Here is a 21,728-nt window from a genome sequence, read left to right as displayed (position 1 = left end):
TACTTTCCAGACTTGAATGACAACAATAAGTTATGTTAGAAAATACAAATTGGTCGAGAAGAAAAATATGCATAAAAACATATACAATTATTATATGTAAAATACAACGTGTCTGTGTATTGTGTACACAATGATAACATTTGTTTACATTTTTATATTATTTATACATATATAAATATATAATTTTTTTTTTTTTAATAAATTAAGAAACTTAACAGTCGTGAGTACGGGGAGGACCAAGATTTTGATTAAGTAAAATAGAGGCTAATGATTTGTAATAAAAATAAATATACACAATTTTTGTAAAAATATTCACTTCATTTATATAACAATAATCATATGTATATTTAAAATAAACAAAACAAAAATAAAAAGTTTGAATATAATATAATAGTCATAAGACAGGAACAGAATTAAAGTAGCTTTAAAAAACCGACAGAAGTTTAAACAATTTCTATTTATGATGACAACGGGGAAAACTGAGCAGTTGAAATGCTGTTCGGTGTCTTGACAAAGTTACACTTCCAACATAAATATTATAGTCTAGGGTTTAGTTTTTTTTTTTTTTTTATAAGAAAATAGTCGTTTTTAAATATATATTACAATAAGAAAATGAATAATTATAATTGGTAACATCTAAAAAAATAATGCTTTTCGTGTAAAAGGTACAAGGCACATTTATTTCACTTAAAATCTAACATTATTCATACTCGTCGAAAAAAAAAATGCCAAAAACATCATTAATTTAAATTACATTCATTCAGTTATTCGCTATTCTATTATTAAAATTCCTAAACCAATTTTGATCAACAGTCAATTTTAAATAACCTGACTAGATCACAAAAAAAAAATTACAAAATCCTAGTTTACATTTAATTATGGGAGCAGGAACTATCTGTAAAAACAAGTTTAGAGGGAAAAAGGTTATATTTTGTCAAAATATATATATATATATATATATATATATATATATATATTGGTTCATGGAATGTGGATGTCAATTAAGCTCAAGTTTCCCTTAAGTGTTGAAATAGCATCGTACCCTTGACAAAAAGAGCAGTCGTTAAAGGACGTTGAACTAATATCACAATGGTATCCTTTTTGTTGTTTTTACAAAAATGAAAAAAAAAAACACAATGATTTCGTTTGTTCGGAGGTCTTAGTCGACAATAATAAAAAAAAAAAAAAAAATTGTACACACAAGATCAACAACAAACACGAACCCCAAACGCGCGTTTTTTTTAACGTTATCTCAAACATAAATATTATTATTATTATTATTATTTTATTATTAATACTACTAATATTAATCAATTATTATTATTAACACAATTTGGTTTGAGTCGCGTATTCGATCATTTAATAATTACAATTTTCAAATTATTATAAATATTAATCTTAACAAACTAAAAGTACTTTTTTTTCCTTTCATTCAATTATTATTATTAGTTTTTCGAGAGTATGGTCTCGCGGGGGAGGGTGGGGGGAGCTGGAGGCGAGGGGAGGGTTCGACGTGGACATACGCCGCCTGCTCCACCTCGTCCATCACAGACTCGCGCGTTTGTCGTCTGCGGTCACCCTGTGTCATCTGCACGGATCGAGAAGCACTTCGATCCAAGTGGGACAGGACGTGATCTCCTGTCGGGAATACTTGGGTCCCCATCCTTTGGCAAAGCTGATCCGCACGGCGTTCGGGTCGACGGGTCCCACCCTCAGCCCGTTCGAGTACCGTATCCGGTCGCCGTGTGGATTACCCGTGAATATGTTCAGACAGTGGCCGGAAGGAACCCGGAACACCAGGTACGACTTGCTGTCCGGGTCGTCCAGCGTCGGCGAATTGACAAACATCGGCCAGTCGCTCAGGTTGTACGCCCACACGCCGTCGTCCTCTCTGCTCAGGGCGAGACCTGGGGGTGGACAAAAAAACAATTGTTATTATTAACCAAACCAAATTACAGAATACAAAAAAAAAAAAATTAAGCCACCCCATCGGGCGAACGTACCTTGTCCGATTTTGGTCCGGTTGCGGAGCACCGATTCGGGAGTTTGTTGGGTTGGCGAAAAATTGTGTTGGGTGAGAGCGGCCAGCGACAAGCCGGTGCCGAGAGGAACGTTCCAGAACACGTTTACCGACTTGGTGTCCACCGGGAACAGCCGGCCGACCCTCTGCGACAGTTCCCAGTACGCCACCTTGCACCATTCCTTTTCGTTTGGTCTTTCTGAAAATGTAAAAAAAAAACCGTATTATTTACTGGTAGCCAACATACATAAACGCGACAAAACGATAACACTAACAGGCGCGCTCACGCACACGGTCTGTTCCGACCACCATCACATTCCTTCCCCCTATCATATTTTATAGTACAAGACACACACGCGAGAGGGAGGAGGGGGTTTGTTAAAATTTGTGTCTAGAAGCGCAAAAAAGAAAACCTATAAACCCAAAAGGGCGAAAACGCAGACGATTAGTATTCTTCTGAGGCGGCCTCTTCTCTTTTCTCCGGTCGTCGTCGCCGCCAATAATAATAATGACGATGATAATAATAATAACGACCGTCGACCACATGTGATTTCTACGGCCCAACACCGTGTGTATACAGGCGACGAAGAGGTCGGCCGAGTTCAGCCGAACGCACACACACACACGCACAAAATAATAACCCGCAAGGGATTCTTAATACTATTATACAGAAGACGATGTGATGATGGTTATCGGTATCGGATTCCTAGAGCTAAACCAAAACGTCAGTGGGCAATTCAACAAGGTGCAGTTATTGCGTCCTATAACTCGTTAAAAATCAGATCTAAAAGATCCGCGGTTAGAAACGTCTCAAAATTGGTTAAATTTTAATAATTTTTATTTTCGACGGAGGGTTGGCATATTTATTAATGTTTTCTTTTCTTTTCTATCGTGCAAACGATGTGTTACCAAAATAAAAAACAAAAGTTTGTGTGACGCGTTTGGTTTTGGACGTCGATTGTTTTCTCAGGCTTTCTCATAATAATGTAAATGACCAGAAAAAAACACACACACCACGTGAGTCGAGTAACAGGCGGCGGTGGTGCGTTTTTGGTTACTCTTGGCGGCATTTCTGGCATTCCGGGCGGCCGGCCGATAGGGCGCCGCCCACCACTCGCCGCATTCCACCGGGCGACGTCGTCCTTCTTCCTCAGTGTACCTTTTTTTTTTTTTCTAAGGATATAACCGTCGCCGCCTGTCTGTGTAAGTACACACACACAAGTAGGTAACTAGTAAAATACAATATTGGTACGACGGCTGGTGTCTTGTATTGGAAGACTTGGACAGCCCCGAGAAAAGCCTCAAGACAATTATCATTATTATTGTTGTTGTATCATCGCAGTTTTTTTTTTTTTTAATAACATAAAACTCCCAATCTGGACAAGAACGTAGTGAGCACATGTGTTGTAATGAACCATTTTTTTTAATGAACAAAACATAATATTCTATTATACGATTTAATATTATGATGTCGGTCCTGCGTACTGTTGTTATCGCGTTGCTGTTGTATTTGGTTTGTAGCTATTACGAGCCGACCAACCTAACCTGGTATTTGTACGGTCCAATGAAAACAAAAAGCCAGCTAGTTTAAGTTTACACGATCTCAATAATAATAATAACGATAATGCATTATTATACAAATTTGGGCCGACAAAAATCATGCTTGGTGAATATTACAAAATTATGAAAAATAAATTTCCAACGAGAAAGAAAACATTATCCAAAATTTTCCCCTTTTAATTCGGAGCGTATTGAGAGGGGTTACGGTGGTCGTTTGCGGCTCACTGATGGTTTTTTGAGTAAACTATTACTACGATGACACAGGACTGCGGTGTTCCCATAAAAACGCAGGTAAAACGGATTTTTTGCCTTTTCGATCCACGCAGAGGAATCGACAACGCTTTCTCCCGAACATGATAATATATTATGCGGACAGTACACAATCATCGACACTGACCATTATTTTTCGGGCATAGATTTCAGCGATAAAAAAATGAATAGTTGGCTTTTGCGCACAGCCAACAGAAGAGGCTTGTAGCTACAAAACCATGGAAGCCTATACATACATAATGTAACCACCGCTTCGAGAGCTTGCCAAAACAACAAAATATTGTTGCTCGTCGTTAATGCGAGAGGCGGCGTTGTGAGAACAGAATGAGCTGCCGTTATTATTATCGACATTAAAGTGTAGTAATGAATGAACCGGTCACAATGACAACCTGAACGAAATCGTAAGATCCGTACGCCGAAAAAGAGAAGCACACCGGCCGGGCCGAACCGAAAAAAAACCGTGGGAGGGGAATGGAGGTGAATACTCGGCGGCGGACGACAATATTAAAATATTATTATGTTAATGAACGGGCGACGCCAGGCCTCCCACCAAGTCGCGCGCGCCATCTCCTCATCACACGGCCCAAGACTCTCAACCGGTTTCATTTGTATTACAAGGCGCGCACCAGCAACCTCGCATTATCATTACCACCGGCGCGCACACAATATAATAAATATTATTACAATAATATGTACATTTCGCCGGACGGCGACGACGGTTACACAGTGTACAGAAAACACCTTTGTTCTATGACCTGTACGATATTCAAGTAGGCGGTGGCGCCGAAAAGCTTTGCTCGACGACTAAATATATTATTGAAGCGAAAAACAACTAAATAGTAAAAAAAAAAATAACTGCACTCCCTGGCCGCCAGCCCGGTATTCGCGTCGGCGCCACCGCCGTTTCGGACCGACGAATTTTCAACAGAAAAAACAATTAGCAGCTTTCGAGGGGAAATTAACGACGATGATGATGATCTGTCGACCTGAAGCGTCGGGAGCGCGTGCCACCTGGCACGATAATAATAAACGTTAACCACGTTTAATATTAATAATGAGTTATTGTTACGTTATTATGTTACGTTTTGGGGGGGGGGAGGGGGATTTTAGGCGCCACACAGCCGGTGCTAGCGTTGTGTGAACGCGGCGGACGGGCACGACGACTGGGCGGCCAACGGCAAGACGGCGGCGGCGGCGGCCACAACCGGTTCTCCGAATCGAGCGGCGGCCGCGTATGGTGGCGCGAGCGGTCGCACGGTGGGGGCCCGTGATGAATGGCCACGGCACGATGGATGCCGGCAACCGGATCGGAGCCGGGCGCCACGACGGGCCGGCATTAGAGGCACGCACGCACGCACGTCCAACACAGATGACGGCGGCTGCGGACAATACTACAACAAAACAAAACAAAAAACGTTTGTTGCACGCGACTTGACCGGTATTCGTTAACCATAGACGGAGGTTACCAAAAAAAAACCCTCCTCCCCCCGTTTTCCAAAAAAAAACCACGGTCTCGCCGTGTATTACGGTTTTTACGCACCGTCCACGCTTTAAAAGGCCAGGGAATATACATATTATATTATTATTACTATTATATACACATTATGTAAATGTGCGTGTGTATTTTTGTTGTTGTTTTTTTTTTTTTTAAATAACGTTCGACAGCGGCGGCGGCGTCGTCGTGTTGTTCACGAATCAACAGCGTTGACGTGACGTCACGGGCGCCAGCGATACGTCGGCGACGACCGCCGGTCGTTTGTAATGGTTATTTTTATCGGGGCCGAGGCGGCAGTGTGTTTGTGTATGTGTATTATACATCGAGCGAGTGTGTAGTGTATAGTGTAGCGTGCGGCGGTTTGAAATATAAAATAAAAATATATATATAAAATAAAACACGGACGGTCTTTTCTTTCTGTTTTTTTTTCCTATCCATCGTCAACGTCGTGGAGTAGCCGCCGACACGGTAGACAAACGCACCACACACACATAATATACTCTCATAATAATAATATATAAGCCGAATAATAGTCGTAGTAGAAGTAGTATTAAATAGTGGTAGTGTATATTTGGTGTGGCACATATTATTTATAATAGTAATAAATATTATTATTATTGGTATCGAGGACGCCGCCATTATCACAGTCATCACCGTCGTCACCATGATATCATCCTTGATCGCTCCCCAACACGCGCATAATAATAATATTATAACACCACCACCTCCGTCCAACCGAACAACACACCCAAGTCCCCCAATCAATCACCGCCGTACGGTCGACGTCGTCGCGCCAACGACAGGCGCCGCTCATTACCGCCGTCGCGACCGCGAAAACGATAAACAACACACGCGTGTACTTGTGTAGGTCCTTCCCTTCCAACGGCGTCGGAGCTTAATTTTTTTTTATCGTAACTATATAAAAAAGAAAAAAAAATTATTAAAAAATTCCTGCCCATTGAAATTTGTCGATGATAATAATTATTCGTGACGGACGCGTGGCTTGTTTCTGGAATAACATTTATAATAATAATAATAATATACACATCAGCATATTATCATCAACGTGAACCCGAGCAGAAAAAAACCAAAAACGATAAACCCATACCGACTGATAAGGTGGTAACCGTCGTCGCCGCCGGTGGGGTTTTTTTTATTTAATTTTTTAACGGTGGCGCCCGGAGTCTGACCTTACTTGCCCCGGCCCGTACACACACGCGATAATGCACAGCTGCAGCTGTACCGCCGCCGCCAACCAGTGTGGTAAAATTATATTATATTATACTACTTTTACTATATTGCTCGTTGTTATTATTATTATCATCATCAGAGGCACTTCTTAGTTCTTCGGTGGCGGCATACGACGAATAATAATCATCGCATACACAATACAATAATAATAATAACGTCGGTGGTTTAGGTGTGCGATGCGAGGTCGATGGCGGTGGCGGCACCGCCGTTGGTAATTAACCTTTGACGGTATTTTTTTTTAAAAAGTTTGGTCGGGCGCCAGTCGGTCGGTCGCGCGGGTGCACCGCAAAATGTCATCTGTCCGACCCCGCTCCCCCACCCGGTGTTACGCACTATAATGATGATAATAGTAATAATGATGTACTACTACTACACTACTACTCGTGGAATATAATCATGAGTATTTGTGTTTTTGTACGAGACGACTTGGTAGTAATGATATTATTATCTATGTCGGCGGCGAGCGCCCACCACAGTTTGTGAGTCCTGTCGAGTGAGACGACTATTTTATGCGAAAATATATTATATATTATAACCGTGGCCATTATTTTAAGAGTGTATGATTGTGTATTGCAGACGGTAGAAAAAAAATTAATAAAAAAGGACTGGGCGCATAACCGGTTTCGTCGTAGAGGGAGAGAGGAGACAAATGATGACTTACTGGGGTAAGTGCACCGAGAAACTAATATTACTGATCCATTAAAACGTCTATTATTTACCGTCTTGTTATCTTATTTAACTTTTTTTGTTTTAATGCAAAAAAAAAACGCGTTATAATATTTTACCGTTGACGACCGTGCGCGTACACCCTAATAGACCGGGAAGTCGCGAAAGCGCGTAAGAAGTATTATGTAGTTTCATAGCCGGCCAAGTATCCGAGTAGGTAGGTATGTGTACGGGAACTTCCCGGTGTTATTAGTTTCGGCCGTAGAACGTTATCTGCAGCTCAGTGAACAGAGTAAGCAAAAGAGTTGAATGGAGACCTCTTGAAACGGCAGAATCGAAAACCTTTTCGGTGGCGACGGAATTCACCGCGGTGGGGCGTTCTTACGGTAAAAAATGCATTTTTAAAAATTCACTCGGCCCTAGGAGTAAGGAAGAGGGGAAACCAGATTCGAAAGATTATCCCACGCGACCGACGGAAGTCGTTTCTAGGAAACCGAAAGCTTCCAAGAATACATCCAGACAGCGGCCGCAGCCGGACATATTGTTTTTTTTTTTTTAAGTTGGTAAGACCCGCCAAGACACCGTGTGCGTTCTCATTATACTTGTTTGCTAATCATTGGACAAGACAGAAAAAAAATAAGCAATGCTTACCGTCGCCGTCGGTGCTGAACGAACCGCGGAGTTCGTCGTCGTTGCTGTCCCAGCTACACTCGCTGGGTGCTCGATCTGTAAACAAAAGACATGAAAATATTATTAAAAAGAAACAATAACGACCAAAAAAATGTTTTTAAAAAAAACGACACAATATCATTAATTAGACATTATAGTATATTTGACGTCGGTGGTAGGCGCGTGTCACACACGACCGATAAACGGTTATTCCCACGTATTAGCGTTATCGGTAATACAACGGCATTGAATAGTATCGTTTATTATTATTATTATATTATGCACGCACAATCAACGGCAATAGATATCATACAAAACAAAATACCAAAATATTTTCTCTAACAAAAAACCGCCGTGCAAACAGTTTTTTAAATTTCCATACAACAGCAGAGTATGCTTTAAAGCACTAATATAATATTATTATTATTATTATTAGCAGTAAGCCGACTCAGTCGTACACGGTACCGCCGAAAATACGGTGGTTTTTTATTGTTACTCTTGACCTGAACCTCATCGACTCATTAGTCTTGGCGTTCATGGGAAAAAGAAAAAAATCGTACGTGATCGGTTTGGACGTACACGCCGGAGGAAGACGACCGGAGGGCAGGCAGCACAGACAAAGGTATGTCGTCTCCGGAATGATAATATTGCGGCGATGATGTTATTATGTAGAGAAGGATAAAAAAAAAACAATACTGCCACCGAGTAGCCGTATATATATTATGATGATATGATACGTGGCGTACACAAGAGATATTATTAGAGAGCAAAAAAAAAATCTGTTAACATTTTCATTGTGTGAGAACGGCAAAGAGAGAGACCAACGTGGACGAGGTATTGCAGCAAGTGTGTGTATGTACTTATATATATTTATTATGTGTGTGTGTGTGTGTATGTTTTATATAATTCCTGTTCTCCTCTCGATCAGCGACGGCAGCGGATGACCACATTCCCGAGGAATGATTCTTTTCTCCCTCTCTGCCCTTGGTGGCCCGTCCCGTCCAGTCTCTCTCACTCACTGGCTCGGTCGTGCGGGTTATTTTTACACACACACACATATTATATTGTATAGACGCCCATGCGGTTACATGTTATCGTATAACTTATGTCATTTTTTTTTTGTCTTTGTTTACTTTGGACTAGTTGATTTTTTTCCCAAGTTGACTTTCCGGTCTATACCGGCGGTCGTTGTTCGGCAAACAACAATATTGGAAAATATTTAGAATCGAAAAAGAAAATTTCGATTACAATAATATCACAGTGCTGCTTAAGATGAAAAATTACCAGAGCAATAAATAAATAAATTAATACCATCATAGTTATTTATTAAACGGAATAGGTAGAAATGGTATAGAATATTGTTGGAAATCATTATACATAATAAAATATGTAGCAGGCAAAGGGTTGTAAAAATACATTTAACTTTTTTATAACTCTAAAAAATGTTAGAAAACATTTTTTGCTCTACATATCGTATTTATAGTATTGAAAGTAATTCCCACGAGCATTAAAGTTGATAAAAAAAATAGGTACATTAATGATGATGATTTCGCCTAGTCGCCGGACCGGCGGCCATTAACACGGGGCCAGGACAAGTCGACCGAATTGAAAACCGCAACGACCGAGCGAGATAATGATTTCCTAATCTAAATTTACACCGAGCGAAAAAAAAACTGGAATTTTTTATTATTAGACTGCCAACCACCGTGCTAACACGGATTCAGGTTTAAATGTACTTCAAAAATATACTTATTAAAATTTATTCGCTCCAACCGGTCGCGAAGTTCTTTCACGCAAAGTACTTTTTCGTTGTTATTAAAAAATTAATGAACAAAATTTGTTCTTATAACCAATAGAAAATAATTATTTATTATTGAAAAAAAAGAACTTTACCAACTCTAGAGCAGCTGCTTAGACGACAAAATTCAATACTATTTTTGTAAACAAAGGCCGTTTTAGACAATTATGTAAAAAAGTAAATATACTTCATCCGTAAAAGCTACACTATCAGTCACAAGTTTTGATACAAGACACGAAAAATTTATCATAAAATATCAATGTAAAATAACAAAAACCACAATTATTAGAAAAATAAATATTATAATTATACATAAATAAATGACAAATAGATTATGAACTTATATAACTTACGTAATAAATATACATATCAGTAAATTTTGATCGGCAAAACTGTAAAATACAAAAACCACAAATGCTAGACAAAATAACTTCTAAAAAAAAATGGTTTTTTATACACTGGACAATAGGCTAGATTAGCTGCTTGCTATAACCTCAGATTAGATAAAACCAGACAACCCACTGTTAAAGCAACGCAATTGTCCAAAAATGTAAAAAAATCAAAACCTCCCTTAGCTCAAGAGTGACCACTGGTTGATAAAGAAAAAATGTCTTAATGAGAAATTATTGTTTCAAAACTAAGCGTCACTCACAGTGAATTTTTGCGGAGTTAAACCAAATTAGCGGACAAACATATGAATCGGACTACGACCTCCGACGTATTACAAAAACTATAATATTATTATAGTAAAATGTTTACTGCACTCTCGAGTTGAGGAAGTTTCAGTTATCAGTGTAAATGGCGATGTACACCGCCGTCTGGTTTATTGCAGTATGTGCTTGGTGATGAAAATTCGCTTTCTCCGACAACGATCAATACGAGAGGAGCCAAGTACCTTTGAGCGAACAAAGAAAAGAAAAAGCAATAATACCTTCACAGACGTCGGGCCAGCTCCGAGGGAGTAAGAGTCGGTGGAAAAAGATATTAAAAAAAAGAGAGCTCGGATTTTCATCTCCCCTATACACGGTATCCATTGGCATACATACCTACGACCCAAGGGCCGCCGCCGGTTCGTTTTTAATGACCCTATTTCCCGGTCCCTTCGCTATTGTTTTGCACCCTCGGGACCGGCCTGGCAGAAAGAGCCGGCTAATCTCCAAGCTTCCACTCGAACGGATTATTTTATGGGAGCCGGTGGTGGTAGTGACTGCCACCGGCACACGTTTGCAATCCCTCGTGGGGCGAAGGAGAGGTGGTGGTTTAAGGACTATGTAGGCGGTGCACACGTGTACCTGCTGCTGCTGCTGCTTCTTGTCGGGACTACCGGCGGCGTCGGGGGGGGTTAGAAATCGGACGAGGGTGAATTCTCCATAATATCGTTTTTCACCCTCTCAGGACAGGAGGAGCACTACACACAAACGTCGAATGCAGCACACGCAACCGAGACCGGAAGATTACTTTTATTCAGCGACCGTTTTCGTCCAGCCTCCCCTACCCCGTCCCTGAGTAGGTAATTCCCAGTAGACGCTGGGCGAGAACGAGATCCTTTATGATGTGTAACCGACCGGAAACCCGGCGTCTACGGGCAACGCGTTGCACGCGGCAGAAGAAAATATAAAGAGGAAAAGGGAAGTAATAACTTGTTCAATTAAGAGGAAAACTCTGAAAACCCCGGAACAGCCGCAAGAGCTCTTCATAGTAGTATATACCGAACGGCGGTTGTCTTGAGGAAAACGTACCAAGTGAAAAAAATATTTAAGAGTAATGCTCCAGTATAATTACAACTAAAATTAAAAAAACACACCAATCGCTAATGTATATTTAAAACTCTAATAGCGTTCCACAAGTTTAGGTGGGTTAATAATATTGAAGTAGAAGGAATTGAAAACTTTATCAAGCTTGAAACGAAACGTTTATATCGGTTCAAAAGATATTACTAAACTTCAAAGTCAAAACTGTTTTTTTTTTTTGTACAAGTGAAACCCGCTATTAGATGATAAGATATGTGATGTAAATGTTGGTTTTGGTAATGTTTTCAATATCTGAATTAAATGAGTATACAAAACACTGCACCACCTTAGAGGGAAGGACGGTAACGGCTGTTTTGGACCGGCCAAACGGAGTGAAATTGAAAGTCACCGTTCGTCGTATACTCTATGGCCTCGTGCCATTGCATTGCATTTTTTTTTCGACTTAAACGGGAACAATAAAACGACAGCTCGATTAGTAAAATAATTTTACCGCAACAAATATAATTAGAAGGAAAAATAATAATAGTAACGAGAATCGGGAACGGGCGAAACAGGAAGAACCCGAATTATGTAATTAACTTGTAATTACACGGTCTATCTTCAATTTACATTGGCGCCAAGTCTTTGCATTATACACACATATTATATTTATATATATTATGTAGACAACGAATTTAATAAACGCTTACCTTCGGGTTTGAGTTTTTCCTTCACGAACCTTGAATAAGGCGGCGGAGGTCGTTCTGAAACATAAACGGAAACGACAATATTATAATACAACAAATAATACTATTGTTATTACATAATCTAGTCTGAAAACACATTTGAACAGGCGACCTTGCCCCAATCGAAAAGGGTGCTTTTGGACGACAATCGACCGATTCCATAGTTTCCCACGATTTTAACTACAGAAGTACGATGGAGCTGAATTGTTGGACGTTATTTTTTTTCTTTTGCATACGGACAACTCTAGTTTAAGTACTACATTGTAGCTCGACGACAATTGTTTTGTTTTTAATTATTTTTTTTTTTTTTAATAACAAACTCAAAAAGTATGCATCGCGTACTCTGCACGTGTCGTACGCAGAAGCCAATTTTTTCGATTATTATTATTTCACGCGACAAATCAATTGTGTCACAAATCGCATACATTAGCACAGCTATTGTAACCGTAGGCCGTTTTGAGTTTTTCCGTTGACGGCGGCCACGACGACGGAGACGACCACACATGATCTCCCGTCTCGTTTCTTTTGTACACACAACGCCGGCAGACTATTTTTACACTCACGTCACACATACCGACGGTCGCCGCCGCCGTTGCACACAAACAACGGATTACACACATCTTGACCGAACGCGATGGATTTTTCCGTTAGAAACCGAAGGTTTTATTTAGTATTTATTATCAAGAGCGAGACAAATGTAATAACAACCATTTTGGTGGCAGCTGGGCAAAGTCCAACGTAAACACATACACAGTCTTGTGTAAAAAAAAAAATCTTGGCGCCGGGATTTAAAAATATAACGAGCGGCTGTCGACTTAAGACCGAACGTTAGCTTAGTTTTTGGTTGGCTTAGTTTTAAGGTTTCGCGCGACCGACCGCTTACCGGCGACACCTTTAAACGCCCTACCGAAAAGGAGGAGAAGGAGGAGGCGGCTGCGGCCAGTGGCGATGACGGGAAAACATCACGTCCCGGCGGCGACGTTAATATCATTACTATTATTATTATTATATTATACACGACGGCGCGCGTTGTCGCCGCCGCCTTCGACATCCACCGTGTGTGCTTGTGAGCCGCCACCGCGCGCGAACCGCGTGAGGACCGATGAGCGAGCGGAGGGGAACGCGCGCGGTTGGGCGCCTCGACGCGGCGGCGGAACCGATGGCGCCGTCGGGTTGCGTGACCGGGTCTGCGCGCTATTTATTTCTCATCCGGCTTGACGACGGCTCAGGTGAAGTGGCCGCCGTCGCCGCAGTGACGCAATTGGAACGACGACGCGAAATGAATAATATTAATGTATCGTTACCGAAAGAAGAGGCGGCCGAGGGATTTTTTAGATCATTGAAAAATGTCCTTAAAAAACTTTAGTTGGCAAAAAAGGCCAGGGAAAACTAATTACAACGTTGCCGTCATTCGGCCGGTTCTCATTTTTTCGGAAAAACTACTTTGCCTACCCTTCATTTATTTATTGAAGACGACCAATAATCTAAAACTTGGCCGACCGCAGTTTAGCGAAAATTAATTACCGCTGGCCTTTGAAACATGTTGTTGCTGTCTTATCGTAGAAAAACAAATACCGACGATTACCGAGAACGAACTCGGTTACATATTATTATTTCATTACTCGGCGGCGGCAACAACCGTATGATACATCACAAACGCCGCCCGGCAACTATGCGTGTTTATCAACAGATTAAAACGAGATCCTGGAAGCGGTATATAAAAGGTGCGGCATGTACGGCGGCGACCGACCAGCGACCAAGGTTAAATAATAATACAATAAATATCGGTTAATTTCACAGAACTGGTGTATACGGCGGGACGGGGAAAAAACGGCAAAATAACCATATTATAGTTTCTCTTTACCGGCCGGCAACCGTACGTTATCTCCGGACCGCGTCCGGTCTTTTATTTAGGTAAAATGCCATTAAAAAGGAAGAAAAACGTGCTCGGCTCGACTTTTTTTATCATTCGTCACCACACGTGTTTTTCGACACAATACCAGACGGCAAACTCAGGGCTGGGATGCCAACGAGGTGTCGCCTAATAATTGATCGAGCGCGGGCGATTATTTATAGAATGGCGTTCGATTTGTTATCATCGATCTCCGGAGTCACTCTTTGCCGGCACGGTGAATCTCAGATGGCAATTTACACGTCTGTTTTATATTTAATTTTTTTTATGACTAGCTTTTAATAAGTGTAAAAAGTCAAAACGGAACTCACCGATTTCGCATCGTTTGCTCCAGTGGTATGGGTTACAGCACACCAGGTCGGGTTGGCCGGCGGCAGTGTGCTGTTGCTGACAGGCGGGCGTAGCCTTGAGTTGTTCGGCGGACTTGAGGTCGGGCCAGCGCCACAGCCGGCAACAGATGACGGCCGGGTCGGCGAACAGGAACGACCGGACGGGCACGCAATCGGCGGCGTCCGCACCCGCCGTGTCCACGGCTCTCAGCAGCGTCTCCAGCTGCCGGTCGTCGAGCCGCTTGAACAGCGCGTTGCGGAACTGCCGTTCGTCGGCGTCTGGCCCGGACGACACGGCCGACGGCGAGCCCAATGTTTTTTCCGCACACCGGGTTTCATTGTCCCGGGTGCGCACCCGCGCTTTCCACAGTCGTTTAGCTAATGCCGTCCGCCTCCTCCTGAACATGAACATAAAACACGTGAACGCCGCCTCGCATTTGGTGGCCACTACTTCCGCCGATCCGCCGAACCGAACAGTGCGCGGGTCCGCCGGCCGGCGTGACGCGCGCGCGGCGGGTTGATATGTGATCGCGGCGTGCGCACCAACACCACGTTTCCCGGACGCATCCGTGTCGGGCCGACCGTTGCCCGGACACCGGCGTCGTCGTCGTCGTTTTTGCTGTTGACGTCGGCCGGTCAACGGCGGCGTGCGGCAAACGCGGTGGACACCATCGCGGCGCGCAAACGACAACAACGCGACGACGGACAGTAGTAGGACGCGCACCACGTGTTGCACCGGCCGCAGCTGAATCGACTTATAAGCGACATATAATATTATCTGAACGTCGATACGGTTTTCCCCTGCGAACGTGTACGCGTAGTGTATTCCAACAACAGCGATAACAATAATAACAATAATTCATACGAAACGGTCGACTTCGCTCCGACAACAACAGTATCGCATAATAATAATATATAATATAATATAAATAACAAGCGAAAATGATAAAACCACTACGGCCAGAACGGGCACACGAATTACACACGCACACACAAACACACACACGATCGGTTACAAAAATAAATAAAATAATTTGAATTTATATATAAATATAAAAATAAAAATATGAAAACGACGAGCGACAGCCCAACGCGTTGGACGTGCGGTACGAGACTGACGGGTGTGAGAGAGAAACGGTTTGTGTATGCGGTATGGGAACGGCGAGGCGACGACTGTGCTGTGCGTGCGTGCGCGCATGTTCGTCGGGTAAAGAAAACGGGAACGGCGGCGGCCGACGTCGTCGTGTATTACACTGTGTCGGCCGCCGGTACACCCGCCCGCCCGGTGCGGTATCACCGCTGCAGCCGCCGTCGCCACCGCCCGCCCCGAGTACGCGGGTCGGCCGCCCGGAGTACGGTGTCCTCACGCACGGGGCGCCACCTACCCCGGCGCCACCGGCCGGCAGTGCGACCACGCGCGCCGTACCGAATGTCGCGGTATGCACGTTTGCACGTGTGGTCTCCATACAAATCAAACTCACGCACGCCGCGGCACCTTGTTTACAGAAAGGGTGGAGGGTTTGATTGACGTTTATTATGTAGTTCGGTTTATCATTAATATTGTCGATGGGATTTCCCGTAACCTATGTAAAAGCCAAGGTCTGGATAAAGTTCCAGAAATCTAGAATGTTGTTATTTAAGTGTACAAACAATATTTCCATTGGAACTTTAGTCGGACTCCTGATTTTTTAGTATAATTTTCTATACAACCTCCTCGGAGTTATTTAACAAAAAAATTCTCAAATACAATTATTTTTGCCTAAGGTTAGTCGACTCGTTTCCAAAAACAATTAGAGTAAATTTAGAGGGGATATACTTTAAACTTGAAGTCAGTGCCGCTAAAAAGTTGAAATTTATAGATTACATTTTTTCTAATGAACGATTTGGTCAAAGTAAAAATTTTAGCGTCGTGAGCATGCTCTGCTTCTGATTATGTTTCTTGAAATTGTTACTGCCTACTTTAAAATAGTTGATAAATATTTTATATACAGTTTTATTTTGTTATAAAAAGTCTAGAAAAGTATAATTATTAATTAGTTGGCGGTTTTTCTGTGGGTTTTTCATTGAGAAATTGTCTAGCTGTGACGTCGGTTCTCTGGAGCCAGCCGTAATTACTTGTGCCCATTAGCTCAGTGTGTGTCTAGACTGTAAGACAATTGCCTAGCCACTGTAGGAACTATCCTCGACCTCTAGCACGTAATCGTGCCCAGCCGAGAGGAACATTGGAGGTTTATATAATAATTCATATTTATACACTCGTTGTTGTAAAAGACCAAAGCATTCTCATCGGGACTCTAGCACTCGACCGCGGTGGTTTGTACTTTCTACTGTTCTTTTTTTTTTAAATTGCCAAAAATTAAACTACAGCAATTTTCACAGCAAAATCCAAATTATTATGTACACATTTGTTCTTTTTTATTTGTATAATAAACGGGCAACGTGAAATTGCATACCCGATTAGACAGGTTTAAACCACCGCACGAATTCGTATACACACAAATAAAATACTTTAAATTGATATTTTTATTATTATTATTATGTTAATAATTATAATAATTATTCTCGGCTCGCCAAATTCCGACTAATTGAACATAATATCAAAACTCGTTTCTGCGTTTAAATACAAATTATCATTAAACTAAATTATATTTTGAATACACGGTAGGTGGGGATTGGGGTCGTCGATTGGTCAAAATAAAAATTCACATAGACATTTAACGATAATAGCAATTCCTATTTATAATTTTTTTTTTTTTTATAAAGTACATACCCATAAAAGAAAGCCAAACGTTGTACCAAAAACCGTTGTTTGAAAAATTTTACAACGGTACAAAGTATATAAACAAATTAAGGGCTATCAAACTCCCTCGTTCAAAACCGCACACGAATCTGCATAAACACTATAAATCTGGTCGGGGCGAAGGATATTACGGAAGGGTATTTATAGGGTGCACGGTATTATGGCGGGGTGGGTATTTTAATCCCGTCGGAGGCGTAACGTTGTTGTTTTTTACGACCCCGACGCGGTTAAATGATATAAGTTTGGCTTTAATCGACGAGGGGTTGAAAGTCATCGTAGTTCCAACAATAATAATAATAATAATATTATTATTATTAAATAATATTTATAATTTAATTTAAAGCTTATTTTCCGGCGTACTTGAAAACGGCCAACGACCGCCAAAAATCTGTCTGTGTAATTATTTTTAGACTGTTTAAAAGTATTTCTCGATTTTACACCCTTCCCCCTCGCCTCACACCTCAACAGCGCCCCTCCGACTGTGAAGGAGAAGCGTTCCTCGAGTTTTTTATTATTAATAACTATTTTTGTTATTATTATTACTTATTGTCATTTATGCTGTTTAGACGACGAACGAAAAGCGCATTGCGTGTAGCCCCAAGCTGGCGACGAGTGCGCCGGTTAGGTTTATTATTAGAAAACGGTCGCTAAGCGTTTTTCTGTTTTTCGCCCCGTTATATTTATTGGTATATTATACAAGAATTTACGATTATTTTCGCCAACGAACGGGCCAAGGACGGCTACACTACTGCAGTAATGATACCGAACGAGCTGCTCTGCAAGGACTGAAGGACCACTGCCGTCGCGTGTCGTCGATTGATGAAAACTCAAAACGAACAAATTGACCAAAATTTTGAACTGGTAAATTGACGCTTTTAACCGTGAGCTGAGATTTGGAGGGCTTGGTATACTAAAAATCTTAAAACTTAAAATCGGTGCTTTTCTTAATACCTACATTTATTTTTCAGTGAGAGATTTGTTGAAATAAAAATAAATGTAGTAACTAATTTAAGGTTTTTTAGAATCCCTAAATCACCGCCTATACTTTTAACGGACCCAGCGCAAGTCAGGCACGTCCAAGCGTTAAAATAGTGTCGATAATCGCCTATTTATGTTTTTATGTCGGTCGTAGTGGCGCAGAGGATAAACATGTTGACAGTTGCATTTGCAACGATGGCAGTGACTGATCTTATAATAAATATAAATTTATAATTACCTATTAATAATTTCTTAGAATGATTAAATGTTTTCAATTTGACATGATTATGTAATACATTTTGTGTATATAAATACGATAATTGTGCAACATGATATTTTTAATTTGTAGTTCACACCCTTCAATCAATCGCACCATCCATCAATTAGGACCATCTGAATCATTTGCTTGCGGCCTTATAGTATATTTTAATCCGGCTCTGACTGTGTGGTACCCACTACGTGTTCGGTTCAGTTTAAGCAAAACGCGGTCGGCACGCGAGACCTACAGTACGTGTGATTTTAATTTAAAAAATGTGCTTATAATATTAATAGTAACCGTGAGAGCTATTTTTAATTGTGAGCGAGCGCAAAAACATTTTCTAAACGACGCGACGTTGTTTTGATTTGTAGCTTGCAAACATTTCCCAAACAAACGCGTACATTCTAAAAGACGACCGCTATTTTCGCGTAGACAATTAAAAAACCAGATTAAACATCCGAACGAAACCGAAAACCTCATTTGTTGTATACACGTGGGAATCGTCCGGTCTGTTGTACAACTTTGGCATGTCAAACGCTTAAGTCTTGTCGTGGTCGCTGTACAAGCTATAGCCTATCCGTGTACCAAGGAAACTTGGTCGTCATTATTTATTGCACGATGTGGACGGACCTTAAGTATTACCTACGTGTTTCATGTCTGTATAGATACTATATTTCATGTTTGCACATAACAATAATATACTGTTTTTGGCCTATAAAACGAACGCATGCGTGTCAATTGAATTAGCACATTTACTCGACATTTGTAACATTAATGTAGCGCGATAATTTTACAAGCCAAAGAGTACAGCCTATGCTTAGGTGATGTATTGTATTTAGGTAGGCAATATAGTAATAAAAAATATGTTATAATAAACATTAGACGGCCGGCGCAATGCTTGTACAACTTATTATTGAACTTGTGTTCAATGCTGTTACGTTAAATTTCATATAGGTGTTTACCACAATGACATTTAATGCAGACGACTCCTAGAGAACATATTAGTATTGTCACTTGTATAATTAGAACCTAATAATTATTTCATTAATAAAATAATGTATACTAAGCAATTTTGTATTTTTTACAATATTATTGCACTAATTTTGAAATGTTGTTTTTTGGCCTCTACGCGGAGTTGAGATTAGTTTTAAGATAATGTGTTTTTTTTAAAGAGGGTTTAGATTTACATGACTCCTCGGTCGTGAGAATTATTACTAAAAACTGTTATTTGATGGATAGAATGATATACAAAAATCGCTATAGCACTATTATTATTTTGTATACTTGGCCATCAAGCACTTCACGAATTATTTGCACGGCGTTCGATTGATTTATGGAAAACATAATTCCGCGAATCGTGTTCAGGCATGAACAAGATTCAATAATAAAAATCGTAGGTACATTATTTTTGTTTTTTTTTTTTATAATACGAGTATTTGGGAAATGAAGATTTCATCGAATTTGTACGCGAGTATCTATAATATATGCATATATTATGCTAATGTATACATATATATGTATGATAATAATATGCTCTTGTAGTTGTATAATATATTTATAAATGGACACCTATAGTTAAAATAATTGGGAAATTGCCATTATGAGCAAACGGAGGCGCCGGTCGTAAATACTAATAAAATGTTTTATCGGTGTGGCAAACAAATAAAGAGTGGTAATAATAATATAACGCGTATACATGTATAAACGAACTCATTTCAATGTCGTATTATAATAATATTATGTACAAGGTACGGGCTACGTTATGACAATTTCCGTTGGCCGCCGAACTATGCCCGAAGTTCCGGCACACACTGTAGCGCGACCATGCGAAATCGCATTTGTATTTAGTTATAATATTACGTACAGTATGTATAATGCATGAGGCGCGTGCACACGGTGGTGTTGTTTTATGCACACACACACAGACACATACTTAAAAGCCGAAGTTCTTAACTTTGGCGCCACCACCGGTTGCGCCGCGGGTACATTATGAATTCAAATGGTACGTTTTTTATTGTAACCTACAATAAATAACATTATGTATACATAATAACGACGTTAACTAGTACATAATATATTATGTATATTATTATGATAATATTATTGTAATGCAATAAACGCCGTGCATATCAGAATCTCGACCTGTTCATAGGTATATATTTTATTTCTAGGGATTAGCAGGTGCGTATGCATAGGATTACCAAGATAATATTCTCGGCGGCTCACCGCGACCGTATAATATGGTATAATGATCGTTTGGAGGGAAGGGGCGAGGGTATTTAATAAATAATAATGATATTATTATGTGACGACCGTCGTGTACATTTTCCTCTATGATTATATTTATGTTACTAACTACTTTAAACGGTATATTATACCTATGTATAAAACGGTCGAATTATACTGAACTATTATAGCCAAGGGCGCGCTCGAAGATGTAAATTCAACGAGGGCTGTAAAACAATCTTGTAATTAGACTATAAAATTTATCGTGTACAGTTGATTGAATACAGTGTAGTTTATGCATATCCGACGATAAAAATATATACTTATCTCTTTCTATGTATAGTTATCATTCCATAGATTGGTTTGCAGTCAACGTTGATGTTCTGGAGAAGGTGTTTAAAATGTTTAAATATCAATTACCTAACCTTAAAGCTAGGGTGTAGCTCCATTGTTCAGTAGGACCTCTTGTGGGCTGTCTATGTTGACAAGCACCTTAACACTTTAATTTCAAGAGCCGTGTTTATAGACCTCTACTACGCAGACGGCAGAAACTATTCATTAATTGCATTGTAGATGCAGTTCAATAAAATGATAAAAATGATTGAAACCCAATGTTTAATTATGTTATAATGTTTAATATAAACAGTTTTGCAATTTAAAACAAAACTGAAATCATTGTTTTTAAATACGATAATTATGAATTAAAATAATGGTTTCAAAATAAACTCGTTGTTGACAGAAAATAGGTCAATGTGAGCGATAACATTAGGAAAATATTATTTTATTTTGCACTTATTATTTCCAATATACTATATGTATCTATGTTTGAGCAGTGCAGATTTAACAGCCATCTTCCTATTTACAATTCATATCAAACCCACGGTTTAATCGAATGGAAAACATATTTACTTGCAAAAGGGGAAATGTCGGCTGCACGACGTACATAAAATGTCAAGGGCACGCACGACGGCGCACATATTATTATTATTATTACATGCAAAGCGAACAATAGACGTTTA

The 21,728-nt window shown here is 40.3% G+C and overlaps 1 protein-coding gene across 1 annotated transcript; it reads right to left on the bottom strand.

Moving 5' to 3' along the window:
* Positions 1 to 549: 549 nt before the first annotated feature.
* On the bottom strand, positions 550 to 15,580 carry LOC126840439 (mothers against decapentaplegic homolog 6-like). Its single transcript, XM_050576176.1, has 5 exons — positions 14,429 to 15,580; positions 12,170 to 12,223; positions 7,914 to 7,988; positions 2,004 to 2,219; positions 550 to 1,907 (listed from the first exon to the last, which is right to left on the bottom strand). The coding sequence occupies exons 1-5, from the start codon at positions 14,856 to 14,858 to the stop codon at positions 1,585 to 1,587; spliced, it is 1,098 nt and encodes a 365-aa protein (XP_050432133.1). The 5' UTR covers positions 14,859 to 15,580; the 3' UTR covers positions 550 to 1,584.
* Between the last annotated feature and the right edge of the window lie 6,148 nt (positions 15,581 to 21,728).

This window comes from Adelges cooleyi, unplaced genomic scaffold (assembly GCF_023614345.1).
Source record: "Adelges cooleyi isolate 19-005CV unplaced genomic scaffold, UGA_ACOO_1.1 ACOO_flye_CR_arks_rails_tigmint_CR_PRNA_376, whole genome shotgun sequence".
Lineage (NCBI taxonomy): Eukaryota > Metazoa > Arthropoda > Insecta > Hemiptera > Adelgidae > Adelges > Adelges cooleyi.
Note: the sequence above shows the minus strand (reverse complement) of the source record. Positions and strands in the feature narration are given on the sequence as shown.

Bases quoted from the DNA above. Each gene is read 5' to 3' on its own strand.
- LOC126840439 (XM_050576176.1), bottom strand. From the start codon at position 14,858: ATGTTCATGTTCAGGAGGAGGCGGACGGCATTAGCTAAACGACTGTGG. The intron at 12,224-14,428 runs GTGAGTTCCGTT...TTTATGTTTCAG, and splicing joins GAGCAAACGATGCGAAATCG to AACGACCTCCGCCGCCTTAT. The intron at 2,220-7,913 runs GTAAGCATTGCT...TTACATTTTCAG, and splicing joins GTTCAGCACCGACGGCGACG to AAAGACCAAACGAAAAGGAA.